This window comes from Notamacropus eugenii, chromosome 2 (assembly GCF_028372415.1).
Source record: "Notamacropus eugenii isolate mMacEug1 chromosome 2, mMacEug1.pri_v2, whole genome shotgun sequence".
Classification (NCBI taxonomy): Eukaryota; Metazoa; Chordata; class Mammalia; order Diprotodontia; family Macropodidae; genus Notamacropus; species Notamacropus eugenii.
Window position 1 is genome coordinate 252,251,833 of NC_092873.1, and position 24,050 is coordinate 252,275,882.

The 24,050-nt window shown below is 40.7% G+C and overlaps 1 protein-coding gene across 8 annotated transcripts in view; it reads left to right on the forward strand.

Annotated features, from left to right (window-relative positions):
• Positions 1–24,050, forward strand: part of TMEM181 (transmembrane protein 181) — a 95,308-nt gene that overhangs the window by 67,570 nt on the left and 3,688 nt on the right. For all 8 annotated transcript variants that reach the window (XM_072643807.1, XM_072643812.1, XM_072643814.1 and 5 more), the window contains 8 exons: positions 4,162–4,281; positions 7,565–7,645; positions 13,228–13,327; positions 14,135–14,265; positions 14,544–14,635; positions 16,489–16,546; positions 21,138–21,240; positions 21,865–21,916. In XM_072643807.1, the coding sequence (XP_072499908.1) occupies positions 4,162–4,281; positions 7,565–7,645; positions 13,228–13,327; positions 14,135–14,265; positions 14,544–14,635; positions 16,489–16,546; positions 21,138–21,240; positions 21,865–21,916 (737 nt within the window). The remainder of the gene's footprint in view (positions 1–4,161; positions 4,282–7,564; positions 7,646–13,227; positions 13,328–14,134; positions 14,266–14,543; positions 14,636–16,488; positions 16,547–21,137; positions 21,241–21,864; positions 21,917–24,050) is intronic.

Below are 24,050 nucleotides of genomic sequence, written 5' to 3' on the forward strand. Positions count from 1 at the left end.
ATAACTTTCCCACACTTAAAAGCTTCTGTATTCTAATCAGTTCCAATCAACAGTTAATTAGCTAGAGACATTAGTAGGTAGGTGTATTGTATTGTCCACACTTTTATCACGGACTTGCATGACGATAGAGATAGCATTCCCATAAATTTGCCAAGGCAAAATTGGGAAAGATAGCTAACACATTGAAAAAGTAACATTGTAGCATTTTTTTCAGTTCATTAGCTCTGAATTCCTACCTTGTTTTTTTTTTTTTTAAGCTAGTGAAACTCCTTCTACTGTAAACTTTTAAGTATTCATCTTGACCCCCTTAATCTCTTATAGACTTAAATAAGTATCAGTTACTGGCTATATAATTTATCCTCAGCATAACAACACAAAGACAAATTTAAATATTTCAATAATATATTAGCTATAAAGAAGATCACAGCCTACTTCTAACCATCAAATTCAGCTTTGAATTCCTCCCCAGACACTGGTGCCATGGTCCACCGTTGAATTCTCTCAGCATGACAGGTTATCTCCTAAGTATTTTACAGATAGGTTTTCCCTAGCTTGTCTTCTCGGGAGGATGAGTCAAACTGTTCTCAAAAGTGGTTTCAGTCTTAGGTGACAGTCCCTCACAAGAGAGGTTTTCTTAGTCCCTTCCCTCTGTGCCTTACACACTCTCTTTCTAGCTGTGGCAGTTAACTGTTACCAAATGACATTTAAATTGTCTCCCTCCAGGATGCTATTTCCTCTTTAGAGGATTCAGTAACAGTATCCAGAGCCTCTGTGAAAGAGGCCATCGAATCTGGGACTCCATCCGCTCTGTTTGCACCCTCAGCCTGCGGCCTTCCTTTCACAAACAGCCTTCATTCCCTGTAGTTTGTTTCTGGATTAGTCTACCTGTCATTCTTGTTTGCCCGCAGTCTAAAGTTAGATCAGTAAACATTTATTATCATGTGTACTCTGAGCCAGGCACTCTGCTAAGTTCTGGGTTATGTCATATTTCTTCAGATTATCTTTTCCTGTGTTTCTGTATAGATATTGTCCCATTTCAGTGAAGGTTCCTGCTATTGTCCATACTCTGCTCAGCGTAGGTTAGGAGGCCATCTTCCCGCCAGTCATTATTGGGACTCTGTCTCTCTTGAAAATACTTCAACTGTTTTGTGATCTCACTGTCACCAGACCAGCTATGCTAGTTCTCCTTGACTTCTCTGGAATTTTTCACACCATTGCCTACCCTTCCTGGACATTTTTCCTTGCACGAGTTCAGAGATACCAGGTTGTTTTCTGGTGGCTAACTGTTTCTCCTCTGTCTCCTTTTCCCAACCTCGTAGGGAAGAGGTTTCCCAAAATTCTGTCTTCTGGCCTCTTCTTTCTCCTCTTTATTTTCCCTTCTTTGACAATCTTACTCATTGCTACTGCTTCGGCTGTCACTCCCATGCAGATGACTCTCAAACTTAAATTTATAGTATTTTTTATCCTCTACATTTCTGCCAAGCCCAGCTAGATATAGTGCAGTGGATAGAGCACTGGGCCTGAAGTCTGGAAGACCTGAAATCCATTTACAGATATTTACTAGTTCCGTGGCCTTGGGCAAGTCACTTAACCTGCCTGTCTCAGTTTCCTCAAACGGGAATAATAATAGCAACTACCTCCCAGTGTCATTGTGATGATAAAATGAGGTAAATATTTGTAAAGTGCTTCTTCACGTAATGCCTGGCACATAGTGGGCATAGATATAAATCCTTTCTTCCTTCTTTTCTCTCTGCCTGGCTTCATGCCTGCCTATCTGCCCACCTATGGCGTAGTAGAAAGCATACTAGTTTAATGGACCTTTATAGGACTGGCTTTCCCTAGTCTCCTATGCTCACCTTCTTCTCCTCTGCCCCCAATTGAATGAGCATTTGACACGCGTAACATTCTGCTGGGGTTTTGAGCATTTCTCACATCTTGTTCTCCTTGTCTTTTTTTGGACCTTTGTCATGATGCTTGGAAAACCTTTGACCATGTAAGTTAGTCCTAGCTGCCTGAACTTTGAGGGAATGGTTCTACCCTTTATAGGGAGCTAAGGTTTTGATGTTCAACATGTTTCCTTAGAACCTTTTCTTTTTCGGTTGTGGACTATCTTATCTTAACCCCTTTCCCTGTTCTTTTTGATGGTACAATGGCCCTAAGAGGACTAACTCTTCAGATAAGTAGGGAATTGTTGTGTTACTCAGGATAGCCTGGGGCTCTGGTTTTGTTTTTGAGGGAAAGGACTAATTAATTCTGTATTTTGTGTAATTAATTGAGTAATTAATTCTGCCAATATTCATAGCCTGGTGCAGTGGATAAAGCACTGGGCTTGGAAAGCTCATCTTCCTGAGTTCAAATCCAGCCTCAGACACTTACTGGCTGTGTGGCCCCGGCAGGTCACTTAAGCCTGTTTGCCTCAGTTTTCTCCTCTGTAAAATGAGCTAGAGAAGGAACTGGCAAACCACTCCAGTATCTTTGCCAAGAAGACCCCAAATTGACTCATGAAGAATTAGACACGACTGAAACGACTTGAAGAATAACAACTCACAGCTTGGCCTTTTTTCCCCCTTTTTTTGTGGGGGGGCCCACAGATGTGTGTATCCTTTACTAAGTGCTCTGTCTTTCTTACTGACTTTAAATCTCTGCCCTGCTGAGCTCTGAGATAGATACAAACCCATTGACATATTGGAGCTGAGGTTGAAAACTCTTCTTCTTAATTTTAACCTAATTAAAAACCCAGCCTGCTTGGTAAATAGGACCTGGTTATTCTCATATACCTTTTGTTTTTGATATAGACTAGATGATCTAATGCTGGTTAAGATGTAGGATGGATTAGCTCAGGGAACTCAACATGTTGCATTCTAATAAGGAAGACTAAATCAGCAAACTTGGAGCTAACTGAAAATTATAATCTTCAGAATACATTTAGGAGAAAAGCTCAAGCTAGGACTAACTAATTAATTGTAGTCGTTTGTTGATTCTTTATTATACTTTCAGTCCTTCTGCACCCTATTGCATTAATGTCTTTATGAAATGTATAGAGGCAGCATGAGATGGTGGATAGAGCAGGGGTGAAGAATTTTTAGCCTTGAAGCCACATGTGGTCTTCTAGGTCTTCGGGTGTGGCCTTTTGACTGAGTCCAAGTTTTACAGAACAAATCTGTTTATTAAGGGGATTTGTTCTGTGAAGTTTGAATTCAGGTCTCCAGGCCACAGGTTCCCCATCCCTGGGATAGAGAGTGGATTTTGGATTCAAGAAGACCTGAAGACTGAAGTTTCAAGACTAGGTTCTGATGCACATTGGCTCTATGACCCTGGATAAAAGTCTCTTAACCTCTCAGTACTATAGGCAGTTCTCTAAGACTTTAAATTCCAGAGTGATTACTGGTTTGTATAGGTATAGAGGGAGTTTTCTCACTGTGAGATCTTGATGAAATCACAAGTCTATACCAAAAACTCTCCACATTCCTATTTATATTAATCCTAGAATCAGGAGAGACCATCTAGTCTAACCCCTTCGTGACACATGAATCCCTTCAACAACATCTTTGACAATTGCCCACCCAGTCTCTGTTGGAAACATTTTCCTGATGATTTTTAAATGTGACGCTTCTATTATTTCTCATTTTTAGAGGCTGAGTCCCAAGAAACCATAAATGTTGTCATTTATACTTTTAAAAGAGCCACTATTTTGTCCTTTTTTCCAAAATTTAGGCTTAAGAGATGTGATGGTCATGGAGGATGGAAGAAAGCCTTTAAGTAGCTGCTCCTGAGTGCCAGACACTGTGCTAAGCACTCCACAAACACTCTTGTCATCTGATCCTCAGGACAGCTCTGTAAGGTAGATGCTGTTGTTATCACCGTTTTGCAGTTGAGGAAACTGAGGCAAATTGAGGTTGCTTGACTTGCCCAAGGTCACAGAACTAGTAAGTGTCTGAGGCTGGATTTGGAGCACAGTACTGTATCCACTTCTCTACCTCGCTGCCTCTCTGGAAGCTGGATGTCAGTCACTGTGTTTCTTCTTTGCTGTTCTTCCTTCCAGTCTAGTTCTGATCTTCTGCCTTCTCTTTGAAATTTGACTCTTCATGAGTTCCCTTGCCTATAAAATAGTAGATTTTGGAGATGGCAACTTGAATTAGCCAGGACTTCTTTTATTTGCAGAAATGTGCTGAAATCATTGTGGCTCACCTTGGATATTTGAATTATACTCAGTATACTGTCATTGTGGGATTTGAGGACATGAAAGCTCTGAAGATCCCCATCAAAGATGTGAACTTCACAGTAAGTATGCCAGTGTAACACATATCCCCATGTAACTCCACTTGGCTGCGGGGCTTTTTGTAGAATTGAACTGTTGACAGTATCAGAATTGGATTGATTCCTGCCAGCCAAGTGCATCAGGGGTAAGGTATTTCCAGACTAACTGTAAATTCTCAGGTCTTTTATAAAACACTAAAGCAAATAGAACTTTCAGGAGGCAGCACCGGCAATGGAAGCTTTGATTCCTAGACTTGAAATTTAGTGTAGGAAGGGCAGGATTATAAATTTAGGAGGAAGGAAACAAAGATTTATTAAGCACTTACTATGTGTCAAGCATTGTCTAAGTGCTGGGGATGTGAATACAAACAAAAGGAGAGACAAGACAGCACCCCAAAGGGAGCTGAAGAGGAGAGGTAGGAAGGTCGGGGAGGGGAGGGGTGTCAAAGGCCTGGGATTCAAATGAAGGTGTATCCAGTGTGAACGGCATGAGAGAGAGCCTGCTTATGAAGTCTGAAAGCCAGGAATGGACCCAGGAGGGAGGATTGATACAAAATGGAGGCACTCACAAATAGGAGAAGGTGTTGGGCCTTACAGAATGACCTTCCAAGCCCTACCAAAGGGCTCCTGAGGTAGTTGGATGCTCCAGGTTAAGGAGGCCCCAGGTTCTATGAGCAGTTCCAGAATAAGACAGTGGCAGAGGCTTGGTTGTAGGGTTCAGAAGCCAGGAATAATGTCCTGTGTTTTTTTTCTAGATATTCCTTTGAGGTCTTTTTATTTCCCTTTAAACTGTGGTGTTTCCCTGTTGAAATCTCTGAGTAAAGAAATTAGAAATCTGATCTGCATGTAGCCCTGAGCTCATGTTGGCAGCAGCTCAAGAGGGAATCGTAATTGACTCCCCTGGTGGCCTCTGTGGCTTTTCCGTTCAGGGCAGAATCTCGGAAAGTTAGATAAAAGCATCTGAAGAGCTGTGCATAGCAATTAACCCAGTTATTCCTAGAGGTGTTTTCCACTCAGCCTGCTTGGGGATTCCTTTACTCCAAAAGGATACAATTAGACTGAAAAGATTTTGTGTGGGGAGTGGTGGTGATGCAGAATGGCTCAAAATATGAAGTAAAATGCTGATTTCAAAAGGGATCTTGAGGCATAATGAAATGAGCTGGTTCTCTTTCCTCAAAGAGTAAAGTGAAGACTTTATTCCTATAGTTTTTGAATAGCAAAGGGACTTTGAAGCTGAAGCTAGCAAATTGAGCGACGCTTCTCAGGGTTTAAACACAAATTTTATGAAATCTAAATATTCATTATTTCCAAAATAATCTTTGAAGTTCATAAGTAAAAAGAAAAAATCTACTTCAGCAACAGAAAGGACTATTTCTAAATTCTGGTCCCGACTCTAATGTTAATAAGTTTTGTGGTTCTAGGCAAATTTTTGAATCTGCTTGAGCATCTCTTGGTTGATGTGTAAAATAAGTCCTTTCCATTTCTGATCTCCTGTGACTTCAGGCAGCCAAGTGAGCACCTAATTTGTATTCCATGGGGTTGTGAGGATGTATTCTGGTGCCCACTGCCCAAGTGAGCCCAGATAACTCACTGTTCTTTGTTTTGCATCCTCCCCAGGGTTGGGACACAAATGAACACTCAGCTGAGGGGCTGTGCTTGTATACCCAAAGGAGCCGGTTCAGACTGACTAGTTATCAGCCATTACAAGGGAAGCTGCTTATTGGTGTAAAGTTAGCTGGAGGAAAGCATTCTTGAAATTCAGGGTAAAGGGAAAAAGAGATGACAGACCGAAGAATTCTTGGTTTTTCTTAAAATGTGTGATGAGTGCAGTTCTCCGGGAGAAGTACCACTAACACTGCTCCCTGACTTTTAACTCCTGCCTTCCTTCTCCTTTCCGCTTTGCTTTTTCTTTCTGGATCTCTCCATTAAGTGAGCAGCTGGAGGGAAAATAGCTTCATAACTGCTACTCTTCAAGTCAAGTCTGTAAAAGCAGGACGTATGACTCTTGGATGGCTGGTTGCCTGCTCCTGAGACAGGAAGATTCTGACTTTACTTTTCCCCTATTTTTTTGGGTAGAAGACTTTACTTCCTTTTTCTTAAATGTAGCAAATGTGATCCTAAATACCTTGTCAGAAAATCCATGGTAGTTCATGGTAGCACTTCGTTCATTTACTAAGTATTGTTGGTATCCTCAAAGGTATAATGACTGTAGTAAGATAGCTACTGCCCTTGGTTTTCTATAGCTCAGATGCATCTGGTATTAACTCTACAACCATATGGATGATAGTGACATCTGTGGTTGGGGTTAGTTTGGTGATTAGTAGAGGCGGTTTTGTACTGGGCCTGGAGGGCTGGCGTCACCAGGAGGAAGGCCAGGGGAGTAATTCACCTCCAGCGCGCCCAGCCATTCACTTAACCTTTTAGTGCCCCCTACTGTTCTGTAAACAGACTATTTAAGTTGCAGGTTAAGTGATACTTTGTATATTAACATATTCACTGAGAGTTCCCTGTATCAATGACATTCTAGGTCTATCCACTACCACCACCACCACAAACCACCACCAGGCCCCCTCAAAAAAAAAGAAAGAAAAGAAATTTGGTGATCAAACTGAGGATTAGCTTCAGCCCTGCCTTTTGCACTGGTGCCAAAGCATTGTGCAGTATTATCCCATTTCTGTAGAACGTCCATATGGCAAAAGTGAAACCACATAATAGTCAAGAGAGCCAGTATTTTCATTTTCAGCAAGGTCTCTATTTGCATTAGCGTCTCTGCTGTAGCAAAATGCCTCTGTTTTCTCCATAGGTTTTTGTGATTGATCTTTCTACTAAATGGTGTCAGCCATGTCAGGAAGTTCTGTTATGCCAAGTGGCAGGGTGTGGAGGCTTTTGGCCAATGCTTACTGGTTAATGAAAGAAATTATCTGTCATCCTCAGAGGGCAAGGCAGAGTTCATTTTCTGGTGAAATACTTAACGTACAAATGCTCTTAGTATATGGAAATTTAAATAATGCCACATCCACATGAAAGTTGATTTGCCAAAGTCAGGATAGTGCAGTGGAAAGAATGCTGAATTGGGAGTCAGAGGACCTGAGTTTTACTACCGGCATTGCTACTTAAAGCTCTGCAGTCTTAGACAAATTGCTTAAACTCTTTGGACCTCACTTGCCTAATCTATAAAATAAAGGAGTGGGACTAGATCACCTATAAAAGTCTTTCATGTTCTAGATCTCTCATCCTATGAAATACCATTTTTTGAATTATTTTCAGCCACAGCAGTTAAGATTTCTCTCTTTTTTTTTCTTTACAGTGGAGGACTTACAATCCATCCTTTTCACAAGTGGAAATTTGGTTCCGATTTGTCTTTGTGGTGTTTACATTCATGGTCACTGTAAGTGCTCTTCATCTGTCAACCTGTATTTGAAAATTCTTCCAGTGAGGATAGAACTAGTATAATTAGTGATTTAAAAAAAAAGACTTAGAAAGGTGTAACTAAATTCTTTAGACTCTTCTACTGAGTGGTATTTTATAATATGTTAGTAGATGTTTAATATGTCTGATAGCAAACTGCAGTTCATTAAGGAGAAGAGTACTCTCAAGTAGTAATATGGTATCTGTTAGTAAAGATTGTGGTTTAATATGGCCATAGTTACTGGAAAGACAGTATGGCATAGTAGATAGAGAGCCGGCCAGGAAGATCTTGGATCAAGCCCCACATTGAACATGTATTATCTGCGTGACCCCAAGCATTTAATTCATCATAGACCTCATTTGGTGGCAGTTGTTTGGGAGTTGAGGATATGTGCAAAAGAGACTGAGCTTTTGGTGAATTCCTCCCTTCTAAGGCTTGTTGTAATAGTGATTCCAGTGAATGCAGCACTGCCCCAATGTCTCCTAGGTCAGAAACGATCACTTAGGCTTTCTGTCCTTGTGATTAAGTCATAGACCAAGGCCTATACAGGTGTATCTCATTTGGCCATATTAATAGATGCTCAGTGTCCATCTTCTGGTGTCCCAGTCAGACCACATCTGGAGTAATGGGTGGTATGTTTTGGAGAGGATATTGGTGAGCCTGAACATAATAATGACGAGGCTCATATAGCACTTTAAGGTTTCAAAAATTCCTTCAGCGGGGCTGTGAGGCAGGTAATACAGCTATTATTAACTTTACTTTATAGATGTAGAAACTGAGGCTCTGAGAAAGTAAGTGACCTTCCATGATCACACAACTAGTAAGTAATGAGGCAGACTGCAAAGCTGGGTGTCCTGACTCTGATTTTGTAACTGAGCCCTCTACTCCTTGCTGTCTAAATAAGGCTAATCAGGATGATAAAAGGACTGAAAATCATACCACATGTGAGGGTACTGGAAAGGCAGGTAGAGTGAATTAGAAATTATATTGTAGGAAATGAGAATCCACTGAAAGTTTGCTTTTGTTTTGTTTCTGGTTGAGATCATCATTTTCTCTTACTGGCCCAATGAAATTGGTACCTAATGAAAATTGTTAGAGATCATTTTAAAAAGCAGAACGAAACATAGACCATTGTCCTTGTAGTCTTTGGGTTTTTAATTCCATTAACTATATCCTCTCTATGCTATATTTCATAGATGAGACTTTTGAACTCTTTTTTAGACTGTGGATTTCCTTACCTCTCACCTGGGGAGAATGGACTAGATTTCTGAAGTATGGAGATGTAATTTAGGGACTGTCACTCCCTAGCTGCAGACCTCAGATTTCTTTTGATGAAGCCTAAGACCAACAAATGCGTTAGTTTTAGTATTTTTTTGATGTAAGTCATATTGGTTCTATAGTTTAGCTAACTGTAATAAAAAATTTTAAACTAAGAATATAAAAATCTCTTCTTAACCAAAAGCTACTCTTTAAAAGTGATATAACCATATTTTATGTATTAACTTAAAATTGCATTTTAAACACTCAGGCAGAAAAAAAATGATTTTATGTAGTATCCATCCTAGAAAGGCTGCATAGTGTAGTGAGTTGGTCCTTTGGAGACCTAGCTGCCAGGCTCACTTCTGACTTGCTGTAGGACTTTGGGTAAGTCCATTCCCCTCTTTGGGTCTGTTTCCTCAAGTCTCAAGTGAAGAGGCTGTCTGAAGTTTGTTGCAATTCACACATTGTATGTATATAGGACTTAGTGGTAGAAAGAGCCCTGGTTTTGGAGTCAGAGGTTTGGATCCTTAGCCCTGCTGCATACTTCCTGTGTGACCCATGGGCAAATCACTTAACTGACTCCTTTGGCCTTCACTTTCCTCAGTTTAAAATCAGATGGTTGGGCTGGATGGTCCCTCTTTAGCTCTAACCCTATGGCCCTTGTGATCCTCAGTGTAGTCCAACAAAAGCAAAATATTGTGGAGCTACCCAGCTGTAGACCAACAGTATGCTTTTGTCAGTGCTTCCAAGATTACATTAGCTATTGGGGAGAGCTGCGTTATTACATTGTTTACTGTTATTAAGCTTGAAACCCACCAGACAACAGCTCATTAACCATGTTCTTCAGTTCTTTTAGTACTCTGGGATGTAGCTTGTCCGTGCCTGGTGACTTGAACTCGTTGAGGGCAGCTGGGTGCTCTATTTTCATCTCCCTACTTCTCATGGGTTTCAGTTTTCTTTGAACCATTTTTGTTTAAAAGTCATTTTACTTAGTAAAGAAAACAGAAATGAAGTAAGAGTTGAATTAATTCTATTTTCACCCCATTATCACCGTCCCATTTACCTTAATCTGTGGGTTTATCACTTTATTCAGGCTTCCTCTTGTCCCTAACTTAGCTTAAGCTTTACTTAGCTTAGCTTCAGTTTTAAAGTCAAAAAATGTAAATTAATTGCCACAAGGAGAACAAAAGATCTCGGAAAGTACTTTAGTGCTTTCTTGCCAAACTGAGAAAGATGGATACTAAAGGCGTCACTGGGATAGAATATATACTTTTTTGATAAAAGCTTTTAAAGGAGGGAAATAGATGATTATGAGCAGTACCATCTCATAAAGCAGAGAAAAACCCTGGAGAATAAAGCCAATTTAAAGAAAGCTTGGCAAGATATCCAGCTAAGTAAGATTATCCCAAGGGAACTCAAGGATGAAAATGGAAGGACTTCAGAGAGAAGAAAAGATTTGCAAAAGTCATTATAATAAACTGTTTTCTCCATCAAAGACCATGGATGGAACTGCCACATTTGGATCCTTATATCACAATGTTACACGTACTTATAGAAGAGATAGAACTGGGATTGCAGAGAACAAAGATGGGGGAAGCAGCTGAACTGGACCAAATGGAGAGCAAGAAGATCTATGCTGGAGGTAGCACAGTTGTGAGAGCATTGAAGGACTGAAACATCTCAAGATAACCGACCCCAGACCTTATTAATATAGGAAAAAAAAGAAGGGTGACTAGAGGCTATAACTACCAGCTGCTATGCCTACTTTTCCATCTATACAAAGTCTATGAGAAGTGTCTCTATACCAATTAAGGGCATCTTCAATGAAGATATTTATATGGAATAAGCAGGCTTTCATAAGCATTATTCAACAAGGAATCATATTGTTACCATTTCACAATTAACTAAAAGGTAGAGAGAAATATAAGATCCCAGTGAACTTATTTGTTATGATTACAAAGCATTTGATATAGAAAAAGAAAATGCCACCTTCTACACTCTTTAACAGCAAGGTATCTTGTTATATGTAAACATCATTTAAGATATAACCCCAAAAAAACCCTATTCGGCATCCCTCTGATAATAAACATCAGATGAGGAATAAGCAGGTAGCTGTGTGCTTGCCAGAGATTTTGACCACCATGATGGAGAAGACTCAATGCCAAATCCAAGTAGAAGAAGGATTCTGTATGGGTGGCGAAATCCTCTAGATGTTTTTCTGGTCCTTGATGCAGTTAGTGTATTGTAGAGCCGTGTGTGTGTGTCTGTGTGTCTGTGTGTGTGTCTCTCCACTCAGCAAAGACCGAATGAATGAAGAATGTTGCTCACGTTTCAGCATTCATTTGGATAGGCACACTATGAAGCTTGCCCATCACTTCATATATATGGGACAGACAGTACAGATGGACGAGTTGGATCCATGACTTGAAGAGGAGTGAGAATAATCTGGATTATCCTCAAGAAATTGCAAAGCTTCTTTATTCCTTATTCCTTGTCATCAAAGCAAAAGCCTGCCTTTTAGTACCAACATTCTTTTGATATTACAACATGGTGGCTAGATATGGAATACAATTATCCCTGAAGAATTAAAAATGAACATTAACAAAGGACAGTAGAGAAATGTATATTGAGTGTGAGCAGGCTCCAAAATAATCAGTGAAGAACTTTGGAGAGCAAGACTAAAAGATGTCATCAAATATGATAGAAAGAGAATAAGGATTGATCATATGGCAAGAATGAAGGATGATAGGTAGACTAGACTCTTACCATCTCAGGAGAAGGCAAGAAAGGCTTCTGGTTATGGCAGAGTTTTGAGAGAATGATGACTTGGATTTTGATCTGCACCATAAGAGGGAACTCCCGAATCAGGGAGATTACAGATCCACCTAAGTGGTATCGATTGCCTCCACCAGCCCATTCTCAGCCTGAGTGCTTTTGTTACTCTCTTTATGCAGTCATGTTTTCACTGGAGCCAGTCCTCAGTCACTTACCTCAGCTTCCATAATCTATAACTGATTTTTAAAAAAATCTAATTTAGTTAATGTTCATTTACATATTTTTTTAAAGTTAGTTTCTAAAGTTTTAAAGTTCTCTTCTTGATGAGAATCATTTGTGTATCTGTCTTCAGAATTTCATTCTTGAGAGCTTCCCATATTCTTGAGTCAGCTTCCCTGGAGAATTTTAGGCCACAGAATCCTATCTATCCTTTCTCTGAATATTTCAAAATCTCATCTAACAAAATGCTGGATATATGTTAGATTATGCCTAGTTTTCCTTTCCTTCTCTGTCACAAACCCCAAGATGATGTAGTTACTTTCCCCCAAGATTCCTACCACTTCTGCTTCAGCAGCTAGTTTCTCCTTATTGGTCAGTATCAGGTCTGTTTTCACAAAATTAGATTTTCTTTTTAAAAAGTTCATTTATAAAAAATTCTTATATACCCATCCTTTCCAACAAGTGAGCTACTTTGATAATAGTTTAGTTTGCGCATTCACAAAGCCAGAAGATCAACCATTTTCATTGGCCCTGTTGGCACTGTGGGAGATGGTATAGGTTCAGGCTTGTTAGGTCAGGAGGACCAGCTTATTATAAGGAATTACTCTTTAATTGTAGTCCAAACCAAGTGCTTTGAGCATTTGAAGATATTCTAAAGGAAGCATTTTGAAAATCCCTAAACTGAGGCAGGTTCAAGGTCTGTTCATCTTAGCCTTTCCTCTAGGAGCCCTGTTGTTTATTCTTCATAAGAACTGCTTGGGGAGCCCTATAGATGGCTCTCTTGAGAGGCAAGGTGGCTCAATTAACTGAGCAATACCATGTGTTACTGGCCCTGCCATTTAGCATTTGGGCTTTTGAGCAAATAGCCCCTCTTCCTTTCTTTGCCTGTTCCATCTCTGAATCAGGAATAATGCTGTGAGCCTGCCTCAGGAGAGAGATGGTGAGGGGTGATTATTTTGTTCCAAGTGACTTATGTTTGTTATATTTCAGGTTCCGTCTGTGTCCTTATGATAGCCATTTGTGACCTGTCATGTTAGGAGGTCCCATTAGCAATAATTTCACCATTTTATCTCCATTGTCAGTTGATTACTCCAGGGGATAACAGTACTTCATTTATCCCAGGACCAAACTCAGCGAGGTCTTAGCCTGACACTCAGACCATCTATTGATTCAGGCTAGAACGATAATAGGGCAGCATGCCTCTCAGAAAAGAATGACATTTGTAATAAGCACCATGACTGAGAATATGTGAGCAAAAAATGTGTCTGTTTTTAGCAGTTAACCTGAGCTGTTGGTCTGGTTTGCAGTGTCTGTTTGCACATTCCCTCCGGAAATTCTCCATGAGAGACTGGGGAATTGAACAAAAATGGATGTCTATATTGTTGCCCCTGCTGCTGCTCTATAATGGTGGGTACCTTTTTTTCCTCCCCATTTCTATGACTGACTTCAGCAAATCTCATAGAACCTACCATCCTGAGATTTAGCATTGGAAGGGCCCTTAGAGGTCATTTAATCTCTTACCTTTTAACACCAACTCATGGGCTCAGAAATAAGATGTTCATCATATAGTTACCTGGCGTGAATCCCTGATGTGTTGTCTGTTAGTGGTTCATGTTTAGCACGACATGTGGCTAGTAGTTTTTATCCTTAACAAATGAGTGACATTTTTGGTAGTTAAAATTTGGAAGAGCTACAGACACAGCAGTTCTAGGAATTTTTGCTGAAGGTAGCCAAATGCTGCTGTCTTCTCTTTATTACCTGCTCCAAAATTGGTATGCTCCTGGTGCAGACAACATCCTGGATTCCCATGCCTGCAGTGAGGATCCAGTGGCGACAGCATACGGCACTCAGTGATTATTGCTAGAACAATCTGTTAATTTGCTTTCACGTTTTTGAAAAAAAATCAGCCTTTGTATCATCCTTGTGGGGGGAAAGGAGGTGGTGAATTTTCCCACCCTTCTCTTGCCTTCTTAATAATGATCAGGGAAAGCAGCATGGGTTAGTAGAAAGGGCTCTGAACATGGAGTCGTGTGGCCTTGGGCAGGTTACTTCTCCATGCCTCGGTTTCGTAATCTGTAAAATGAGGGTTATAACACTTTTCATTGCCTGCTTTATCTCTGGGTTGTTATGAAGAAAGTACTTTGTAAAGCACTTTGTATAAATGTGAATTATTACTGGCCTTTTCTAATGATGTATTTTAATATTGTCTTCCAGATCCATTCTTCCCTCTCTCCTTCCTGGTGAACAGTTGGTTTCCTGGCATGCTGGATGATCTCTTCCAGTCTTTGTTCCTCTGTGCATTGTTACTCTTTTGGCTCTGTGTGTATCATGGGATCCGGGTCCAGGTGAGCAGAGCAAGCTGTACAAAGTCAGTCATTCATTTCTTTCCTACTGCTAAGGTAGTAGCATTTCAACATTGGCCTTTTTTTCCTTTCTGCTCTTGGCTGTCATGGCTTTTCAAGGACAAGTACCTCTATAGGGACACTCTTCAGTACTCTGCTTAATGCTTTATACAAAGTAGATGAATGTTCAATCATAATAATCTAAAATTACCTAAAGGCAAGTCTTTACTAGAATTAATATCACTAATGAGAGTTTCTCTTATTTCTTTTTGTCTCAATAGGGAGAAAGAAAATGCTTAACATTCTATTTTCCTAAATTTTTTATTGTTGGACTACTATGGTTGGCGTCTGTCACATTAGGAATTTGGCAAACGTGAGTAATTTCATTGTGTGCTAAATGCAATACCCAAATGCCCTTGAGAAAGGAAGATAGCCATCATGAAGATCTGTAGTCTCTCCATGTGTGGAAAGGACATCTGGAAGGAACCTGCTGGAATACATTTTGTGTCTACTGTTTTATTCTCAGAACTAAAGAGACATATGAGGTGTTGGTAGCCGGAGATGGAGAAGACCAGCTTCATTTTGGGTCTCCCTGACTGTACGAGAAAAATGCTTTATTTTAGAACAGATGTAAAACTGATCCCATGTTAGTTACTCATGTATTTGGCATTGTCCCCTTTGTTGTATCTTTAGCTCTTCTTTCAGTCAGATTACTGTGGACGTTCTTGTTAGTATTTATGCTCTTCTGCAAACATAAGACAGCAGTGGAGCTCCTTTTGTGTTTTGGGCACTAGAGCTGTGCAGGTAGTTGTTAGGTTGTAGAGCATTCTTAGCCAGTGTTATATCCAAAGTAATGTCATAGCAAGTGACGTTACAGTTCTAAGCTCATTTTCACTGTTTGCTCCTTTTCAGTTCTTGTTTGTGTATAATATCATAATTGTTAGCCAGTTATTCTAGACCTTTACTTTCGTTAGTCATTTTTCTTTATGGTGTTTTATCCTTCAGTGCTGCTGTATAGCTGGACACATCTTTTGTGGGGAAAGGACACAATATTGTCAAAGGGTGTCTGTGGAAGAATTATCAGATATAGGACTTGCAGATGAAAGTCTTTAAATTGGAAACTTTAGTAAGAAAATGCTGCATTTCTCACTGAAAGCCATATTCTGCCATTGACTGCAGAGCACCTGTTCAATATTTATCTGATTGTGTAAACTTATCCTGAGTTCACAAAATTATTATTTTTAAATATAAGGCATGAGGTTTAGGATTTCTGGAAAACTTGGGATTGCTTTTTAAAAGGCTTAAATTTGTTGATAATGTTTTTTTTATCAGGTAATTTAAAAAATATATAATATTTTATTTTTCCCCAATTACATGTTAAGACAGTTTATAATATTTTTTAAAAATGTTTTGAGTTACAAGTTCCATTCCTTCCTCCATCCTTTTTCTCCCTGCTTCCTAAGATGGTAAGCAATCTTGTACAGCATTTTGATATTAGTCATTTTGTAAAAGAAGACTCGAATAAGAAAAAAAGAAAGAAGGAAAGAAAGTGGAAAATAGCATGCTTCAGTCTGTATTCAGACAGTATCGGTTCTTTCTCTGGAGTCAGAGTCCTTTGAGAATATCTTGGCTTATTGTATTGCTGAGAAGAGCTAAGCCATTCATAGCTCTTCATTGTACAATATTGCTGTTAAGGTGTACAGTGTTCTCCTCGCTCTGCTCACTTCACTTTGCATCAGTTCATGTACGTCTTTCCAGGTTTTTCTGAAATCACCCTGCTTGTCATTTCTTATAGCACAACAACTTTCCATCCCAATCATATACCCACAGCGTGTTAGCCTTTCCCCAATTGATGAACAGCCTCTCAATTTCTGGTTCTTAGCCACCACAAAAAGAGCTGCTATAAATATTTTTTGTACAAATAGGTCATTTCCCCCCCCCCCCCCTTTTTTTTGGATGTCTTCGGGATATAGACCTAGCAGGGGTATTGCTGGATCAAATGGTATATGCAGTTTTATATCCCTTTGGGCACAGTTCCAAATTGCTCTCCTGAATGGCTGAATCTGTTCACAACTCCACTAATAGTCCATTAGTTTTCCCACATCCCCTCCAGCATTTATTCCTTTTTTGTCATATTAGTGAGTCAGAATCAAAGTTATTAAAAATGAATAATCTAGGGCAAAGTTATATATTAATGTCTACTCTTTGATTTTTTTTTTTTGTTAGGGTAAATGAATTACATGACCCAATGTACCAGTATAGAGTTGACACAGGCAATTTTCAGGTAAGTGTAGTTTGTAAAAATCAGAGTTTATAGAGTAGTGTTCAGAATTGTATTATTTTAAATCATTCTTTTGGAACTGGGTCATTTAATATCCAGATGGTTTAAGGAAAGTTTCAAAATTGGAAACGTCCTGAGAAAAAGAGTGCAAGAAAAATCATCCTTCACCTGGGCTTCTCTTTTCATTTCCCGGAATTCTTGATAGGTCGTTCCTGATCTGCCAAGAAAGAGAAAAAAATTGTTTATATTCTTACCCAGTCATAGCCAGCTTAAAAGCAACCCTAAATTTTGTTTTACTGTTCATTGAAGCAGTTGTTTAGCTGGGTGGAAAGGTGGGTCTCTGTGATTTGGTGATTCTTCATGTTGTCTCTTGGTGGTCAGGTTCCTGACACTCGTTGCTTCCTATTGGGTATATCAGCAGAGCTGGGCTGGTCCTCCATGACCCTGTCTCCCACTCCAATCCATTTTCCATTTTATTGCCAAAGTAAATTTTCTAAAGCCCAAGTCTGAACATGTCCTCTCTGCACATTGTCACACTGGAAGCGCAAGTGACTTCCTAGTAACTCCAGAAGCAAATATAAAGCCCTTGTTTAGCATTTTAAAACCTTCCCAACATGATCCTTTCCTGCCTGTCTAGTCTCCTGAACTCCTTACTCCCTTGCACACTCTCTAGTAGAGCCACGTTGGCCCCTTGTGCGGAGCGCTCTGCCATTTCACTGTCCCCCATTCCTGGCATGTTCTGCCTCTGCAACCTTCCTGTTGCTTCCCTGGGTTACTGTGTGGCAGGCCGTTCCTGATTAGTACCTTCCCTCTGAGATTGCATGTACATAGTTACTTATGTGTTGTTTCCCCTCTGAGAATGTGAATTCTTTGAGGGCCTGGATTATGTTTTTGCCTTTCTTTTTACTCTCAACACTTAGCCCAATGTCTGGTACATAGTAAGCATTTAATAAATGCTTGTTGACCGACTAATCATAATTTTAATGATTAAGCTTGGGGCCAGAGAAGGAATGTTAGGAGGGATAGCTATTACACTGGAGAACAGAAACACTCCAAAAAGATCCTACTGGGCCCAAATGTTGGGCCTAATCTAATAAGATGAAATCTAATAGGAATTATCATGTGAACTCTTAACCTTTGGTTAAAAAAATAAAGCAAAACTTCCTAAGTACAAGATGGGGAAAGAATCAGTTCATCTGAAAAGGGGGCCTTAGTGAACCAGTATAAGTCAGTTTAGCCAAAAACTCTAATGTAATCTCAGTACGTATTAAGAAAGGCAGAGAGCATCTATGATGCAGGAGAAGTAGTAGTCCTGTAGTACTTTGCCCTGATCACAGCACACCTAGAATGCTGCATTCAGTCCTAGGTGTTTTTGGAAGGACGATGAGAAGCATATTCAGAAGAAAGCAGCTGGAATGTTGAAGAGCCTTGAGATGGTGCTAAATGAAGATTCGTGGGAGGAATTGGGGATGTTTCACCTGAAAAATAGAACATGATAGCTGGGTTCAAGTATTTGATGGACTATCAAGGGCTAGAGGGTTTAGGTAGGTCCTGCTTGGACTCAAAGGGCTGGATAAAAGGAAAAGAAACTTTCCTAATAAGCCAAACTCTTTACAAGTGGAACATGGTACCTTGGAAGCGAGTGTAGTGTTCCTCACTGGAGGTCTTCAATCAGTGGCTGTCTGACTGCTTCTCTGGGGTGCTGGAGAGGGGTGGTTTTGTTCAGATAGGAGTGGGACTACGTGGTCTCTGAGCCTCTTCTACTTTGAGATTCTGTGATTGAAAGGTTTGTGGAAACTTTTCTTCATTGAAAGATGAGTTTATTTGAAGAATTGGTGTGAGCCTTCCTGTGTACCAGGACCTTATCCCAGTAATGGGCCAAATGAGGTCTTTGGCACCAGAACTCAGTACTCTTGAAGAGAGCATTTTGCTTTATATTTTATAGAGTATGGTCTTCCATTGTATAGTAGAAAGAAGGTTGTACTTAGGAGTCAAGAGATTTGAACTCAGATCTGGTCTATGTTAGCTGTGTAACCACAGGTAAGACACTTAATTTCTCTGAGGCTCATTCTTAAAATCTGCAAATGAGGATAATATACATACTACCTTTCTCAAGGAGGTGATTCTGAAGAAAACACTTTGTAAACTTTGAAGAGGTAATAATCCAGGCTATGATTTTCTTGCCACGCAGGCTGCAATGGAAAAGCAAGCCACTATGGGGCTCCAGAGTCACTAAATGATCTCTTGAGTGAGAGGACCAAGCCAATTTGGCCTTCTTGCTTCTGAAGTGCTTGACAGGCCTTTTATCATAGTGATGATGTCCGAGCTCCTGAGTGCCCTTCTTCCAGCCACCAAAGAACGTAGCCTTTTCAGACCCAGTGCTGTATCCGCTGAGCCACAGGGATCAGCTTATTGGATAGTGAGAAATTTGAGGTCAGATAAGTTAAATGATTTATGAAAGCTCACATCTCTGCTCATTGGGAGTGCCAAGACCAGAACAGAGGTTTCCTCTTCCTAGGCAGCTGGGAAAGATGACTGAGCCTGGAGTCAGGAAGTTCTGAGTTCAAATCTAGCCGCGGACACTTTCTGGGCAAGTCACTTAACATCTGCCTGCCTTAGTTTCCTCAACTGTAAAATGGGGTTAATGACAGCACCTACCTCCCAGGGTTGTTGTGAGGATCAAATGTGATAGTATTGTAAAGCACTTAGCACACTGCCTGACCCATAGCAAGCTTAACAGATCCTTCCTTTTCTCCCTCCTTCCTTCTTCCCATTTTTCTCTCTTCCTTCCCTCCCTCCTTGCTCCCCTCCCTCTTAACACTTAGTCCAGTGTTCTTTCTGTCGTACAGTGAAGTCCTTCATAAAAACAATGCAAAGAACCAAGATACCTAGTCTGTCCAAAGGGAGTTGTCACCTGATTGAGAAGGGTAGTGCTGACACACCCGTGATAGCTTTGGCCTTAGTTACCAGACTGAGACCACTAAGATTCATCTTAATTCCCAGGAAGGATGCCTTATATGAATTCTTCCATCCTAGGCTTTTTTCCTTTTGTCTCCTTACCAGCTGGAGGCCTGCATCCCCTGTGGCCAGCCTAGTAATTTGTCCTCCCTGGAGAGACAGCCTCAGAACCAAGGCATCCCTCTTTGCCCCTAAACCCACAGCGTCCTGCAGGTCATTCCTAAGAAGAACTTAGGATTGTCCCCTTGTGGCATGATCAGCCAATTCCCCTCTAACCAGGTGAAGTAGCCGTGGTGAGAATCATAATAAAAATATCTGGTGTTTTTGTAATGTCTTAAGATTTGCAGAAAACATTATATATAGTCTCTCATTTTATCATCCCAACAATTCCATGAGGCAAGTTAACCATCCCCATTTTACAGATGAGGAAATGGAGGCTCAGAAAGATGTGATGTAACTGACCTGTGGTCACAGATTTCATAAGGAGTTGGGGTTCCAGGTGTTCTTTTTGCCCTGCTACTGTGTGAGAGGACAGCTTCCAACATTTCCCAATGTTTCTGGTGGAAAGCAATGTGGTAGATCTTCAGCAACAAGAACCTTGTATGCTGTGATACCCTGGACAGCACCTCCCTCTCCTAGGAATAGGCTCCAGGGCTTCAGTCTTCCCTTTAGTCTGGCCTAGACTATCAGCATCCTGCTGCATGTGAGCATCCTTAGCAGCTGTCAGTCATTATCAGCATTATTCATGTTCCCCTCGTGCACATGGCACACTGCTTGCTTTATCTGTTTTTGTTTTGAGGAGGGAAGGAAGGAGATAAATTGTCTGAGGAAAAACACCCATTGCACAGAGTGGTTGGGTGTAAATAGTGAGTGTGAGTGCACAGGGTTAGGAAATGAGTACAGTGAGACCAGGGAGGTAAGCTGGGAGCTCAGATGTGGGGGCTTGTCTTCTTCCTCTTGTCTTCTCTCCCTTTTTAATGCTTCTCAGAGTAGCACCCAGCCTCCTAATGGTTGGAATCCTGTATTTCTATGTGCCAGCCAAGCATTTGAAGTTTCACCTTCTTACCTAAGGCATATGGCCTCTATTAGTTTATAAGGTTCTCAGTTTCTGGGATTCCTTCATCCACTACTCATTAAATCCAGAGAGCTTTGGCTCTGCTTCATGTCTGCTTTTTCTAAGGATACTAACGTTGTACAAAATGCCCACCATCTATAAGCATACTTTTTTGTTGCCCTGCCCAGTTAGCACAGAGGGAAGCATGACATGATTTGCGAAAGGCCACGCAGGAAGCTCAGATAGCACACTGATATAGGGACATTATTCTTGGTAGTTTGCCCTTGGACATTCTAATGCCATTTTTATTGTAGTGAACAGGAAGTCATGAGGCTTCTGCTCCTGGCTCTGCTGCATAGAACTGTATAACCTTGGACAGTCATTGAAAGTCTCTGGGCATTCATAAAATGAAGAGGTTAGACTGGAAGACCTCTGAAGTGCCCAAATCCATTCTCCTGCCCTCTTTGTCTGAGCATCATAGATTTGTTCTGAGAAAGTATGATCACGCCAGGGACAGCATCAGAAGGAGAATAACCTGAGGTTGACATGTCCAAATGACGCTTCTGTCTTGTTTGCTTCCAGGGCATGAAGGTTTTTTTCCTGGTCGTAGCTGGCATGTATATTTTGTACCTTTTGTTCTTGATTGTGAGGGCATGCTCAGAACTTCGCCATATGCCTTATGTTGGTAAGTGACCCTTCTTCTAAGCTCATAAGATCGTACCTGGTGGAGTTAATGGTTGCCCAGATGGATGCATGACTTTCCTGGGGCTTCTGTGAGTGCTCCTAACCTTACTAGGAGCACGACATGTGGGCCAGACTCCTGTAGCTTCTAGGAAACCCTCAGAGTTCTAGGCAGTACCTAGTAATGAAGCACAGGAGGAGTCCAGAGGACTCCTGCCTTGAGGAGGCCTGGACTGGCCTTTTTGGACTGATGCTTTTTAAAACAATCATTGTGACCATTTAAAAACTGTCACAGGTCTGCTGTTGCAGAGTGCTGATAGAGTGCTGGGGACATTTCTACGCTTCTGCTGCTCTAAGACCAGCCAAGGCTCCCTTCACTTGGATCTTTGCCAAACCAAAAATCATGGTCTCACCTCAGACCCTTTTCAGACACAGCCAATGTTTTGCTTTTATAAACCTTAAAGTGCAGTGTAAAGTTGAGCTATTATTCTTGAGGAACATCCTTTCTGGACTTCTGATGAATGGGCCTAAAGTTAGGAGAGTTTGTCTTGAAAAAGTTTCCTAGTATGGGGGAATGTTTATTGCTAAGATTGCTTTAATTGCCTTTTTTTGATTTGTCATTTTCCAGATCTCAGGTTAAAATTCTTGACTGCATTGACTTTCGTAGTACTTGTCATTAGGTAAGGAAACCTTTTATATAGAAACAAAAATATTAAAAATATTTGTTTTTCTTTTGAATAATGAATTTCAACATAAAAGTTCCAGCCCTCAGTACTCAGGGCTAAATGGTGTCTTACCCATCTGCTGGATAGAATGTCATTGTGTGCTGATGGACTTCCAAGCCCCTCATGCCAAGTGAGAGGAAGGAATGCCAGGTGCCAGGCAGGTGGGTGGTGGAGAGGGGAAGCCATCGCCCGCTGCCATCCATCTGGCAAAACCAAGGACATTCACCTCCCTGGCATCTTGAATGGTTGTGGAATGGGGTGTTTTCATTCATTAAATACTTCAGGAGTTACTCTCTGTACCAGAGAGTTGTGATTTTTCAGAGGATTCAGTCCCAGTAAAATACATTGAACACGTCTGACTCTTCCAGGCTTTGTAGTTATGGTGACTTCTTTTATATCTTCAGCACTTACCATAGTGCTTGGTACATGGGAATCACTTAGTAATCAGGTTTTCATCCGCTTATTCATCCTGAACGTGAGTTGTCACCATATCGTATGTTGCAGGGAAGGAGTGGGTAGAATGGGAAGGGCAGAACTGTGTTTTCTTCAGCATAGAGATTTCCCAGTAAGGAATTTCCATCCCTCAAAGCAGATGGGCCCAGGGCACTGAGAACTTTGATGACTTGCCCAGGGTCACACAGCCAATATGTGTCTGATGCAAGACTTCAACTCCACCTTTTATCAGTAGGTCATATGGTACTTTGGACAAACAAATATACTGTCCCTGAAAATTACTTTTAAAAGTCAGTTCTAGATTTTGGCTCGTTTTTTTACCAGTTCTTTCCTCCTTATCAGAGTAGAGTACAGGAAAGAACAGTATAGTTTTCTGGTAGCTAGGATTCAAAGGAAGGGGATGATTGCTTCTGAGACCCTCGGCCTCTAAAGGTAAAAGTCATCACTTATAAAGATACCCACGTGAGAGAGTGGGACCTGGTATTTTAGTGTGTCTTCTCTGTGTAATATGCAGTATAGAGTGGTTTTAACTAACCCAGTGTGGCCCCAGACAGTTTGGTGTTTGAAAGATATTGACAGAAATTATAAATACTGCCCTGGGATACTCCTTAGACAAAGAAAGATTGGAGAAATTTTGGAATAAAATAGAGGAGAGTCAAGCCTTTTTTTAATCCTGGAAATCACTCTATGTATTATTTTTGGTACAGAACATCATATGTAATATATTAGAGGATAGACTATTATTTTCATCACAATTTTTGCACAGAACCTTCTTGCCCTTTTGGGAACAGTGGAGTAGAAAAAAGTTAACTTCTCCATCAAAATGAAATTTAAAACATTGTCAAAGCTTTCTGTCACATACACACATGCCCAAACATGCTTTGATGATACTTTGAAAGATACATGATTTTCCTGGTGTGGATATGCCTTCCTTCTCCATAAACATGAACTACTTCATGTTATTGTGACCAAAACCATCATCCCTTGGTGCCCTACCTCAGATATTGAGCCTCTCTGAGTTTGGCTAGGGTGATCCTCAGATATAGTACTCGGCATCTATCTGTTCCTGGGCTTATATACAAACATTTTCCAGCTTGAGTAGAGCTTGTGCTCTGCTAAGTTACCTTTCCCACACAATGAGATACTAGTGGAGTAGGAGCTTGTGGATATTATTCATTTACAAACATTTATTAAATGCCTCTTATGGACAAGACACTAGGAATACAGTTTCTTCAGACCCCTCCCCCTCTGGGAGGGGGGCTTGTAGTCTAATGGGGAATGTGTCATGGACATAAATAAGCAGAATATGACAGATTAAAAGAGAAACCTAGAGCTCTAGGGAAGTTTAAGGTTGGAGAAGTCACTTTCAACTGAGGAGAAGCAGAGAAGGCTTTAGGTTGGGAGGAAGTGGTACCTGAACAGGGCCATGAAAGAAGAGAAGGATTTCAGTAGGCAGACGTATAGAGAGTGCATTGTCATTGGAGATGATGGTCATGAATGCCTAGAGCTAGGAAGTCTAGGACAAGTTTGGGAACAGCTAGCAATCCAGTATGGCTGGAACACAGGTCATGCAAAGGAACACAGTGCAGGCAGAAAAGGCAATTGGGAACTACATTTTGAAAACTGTTAAATATTA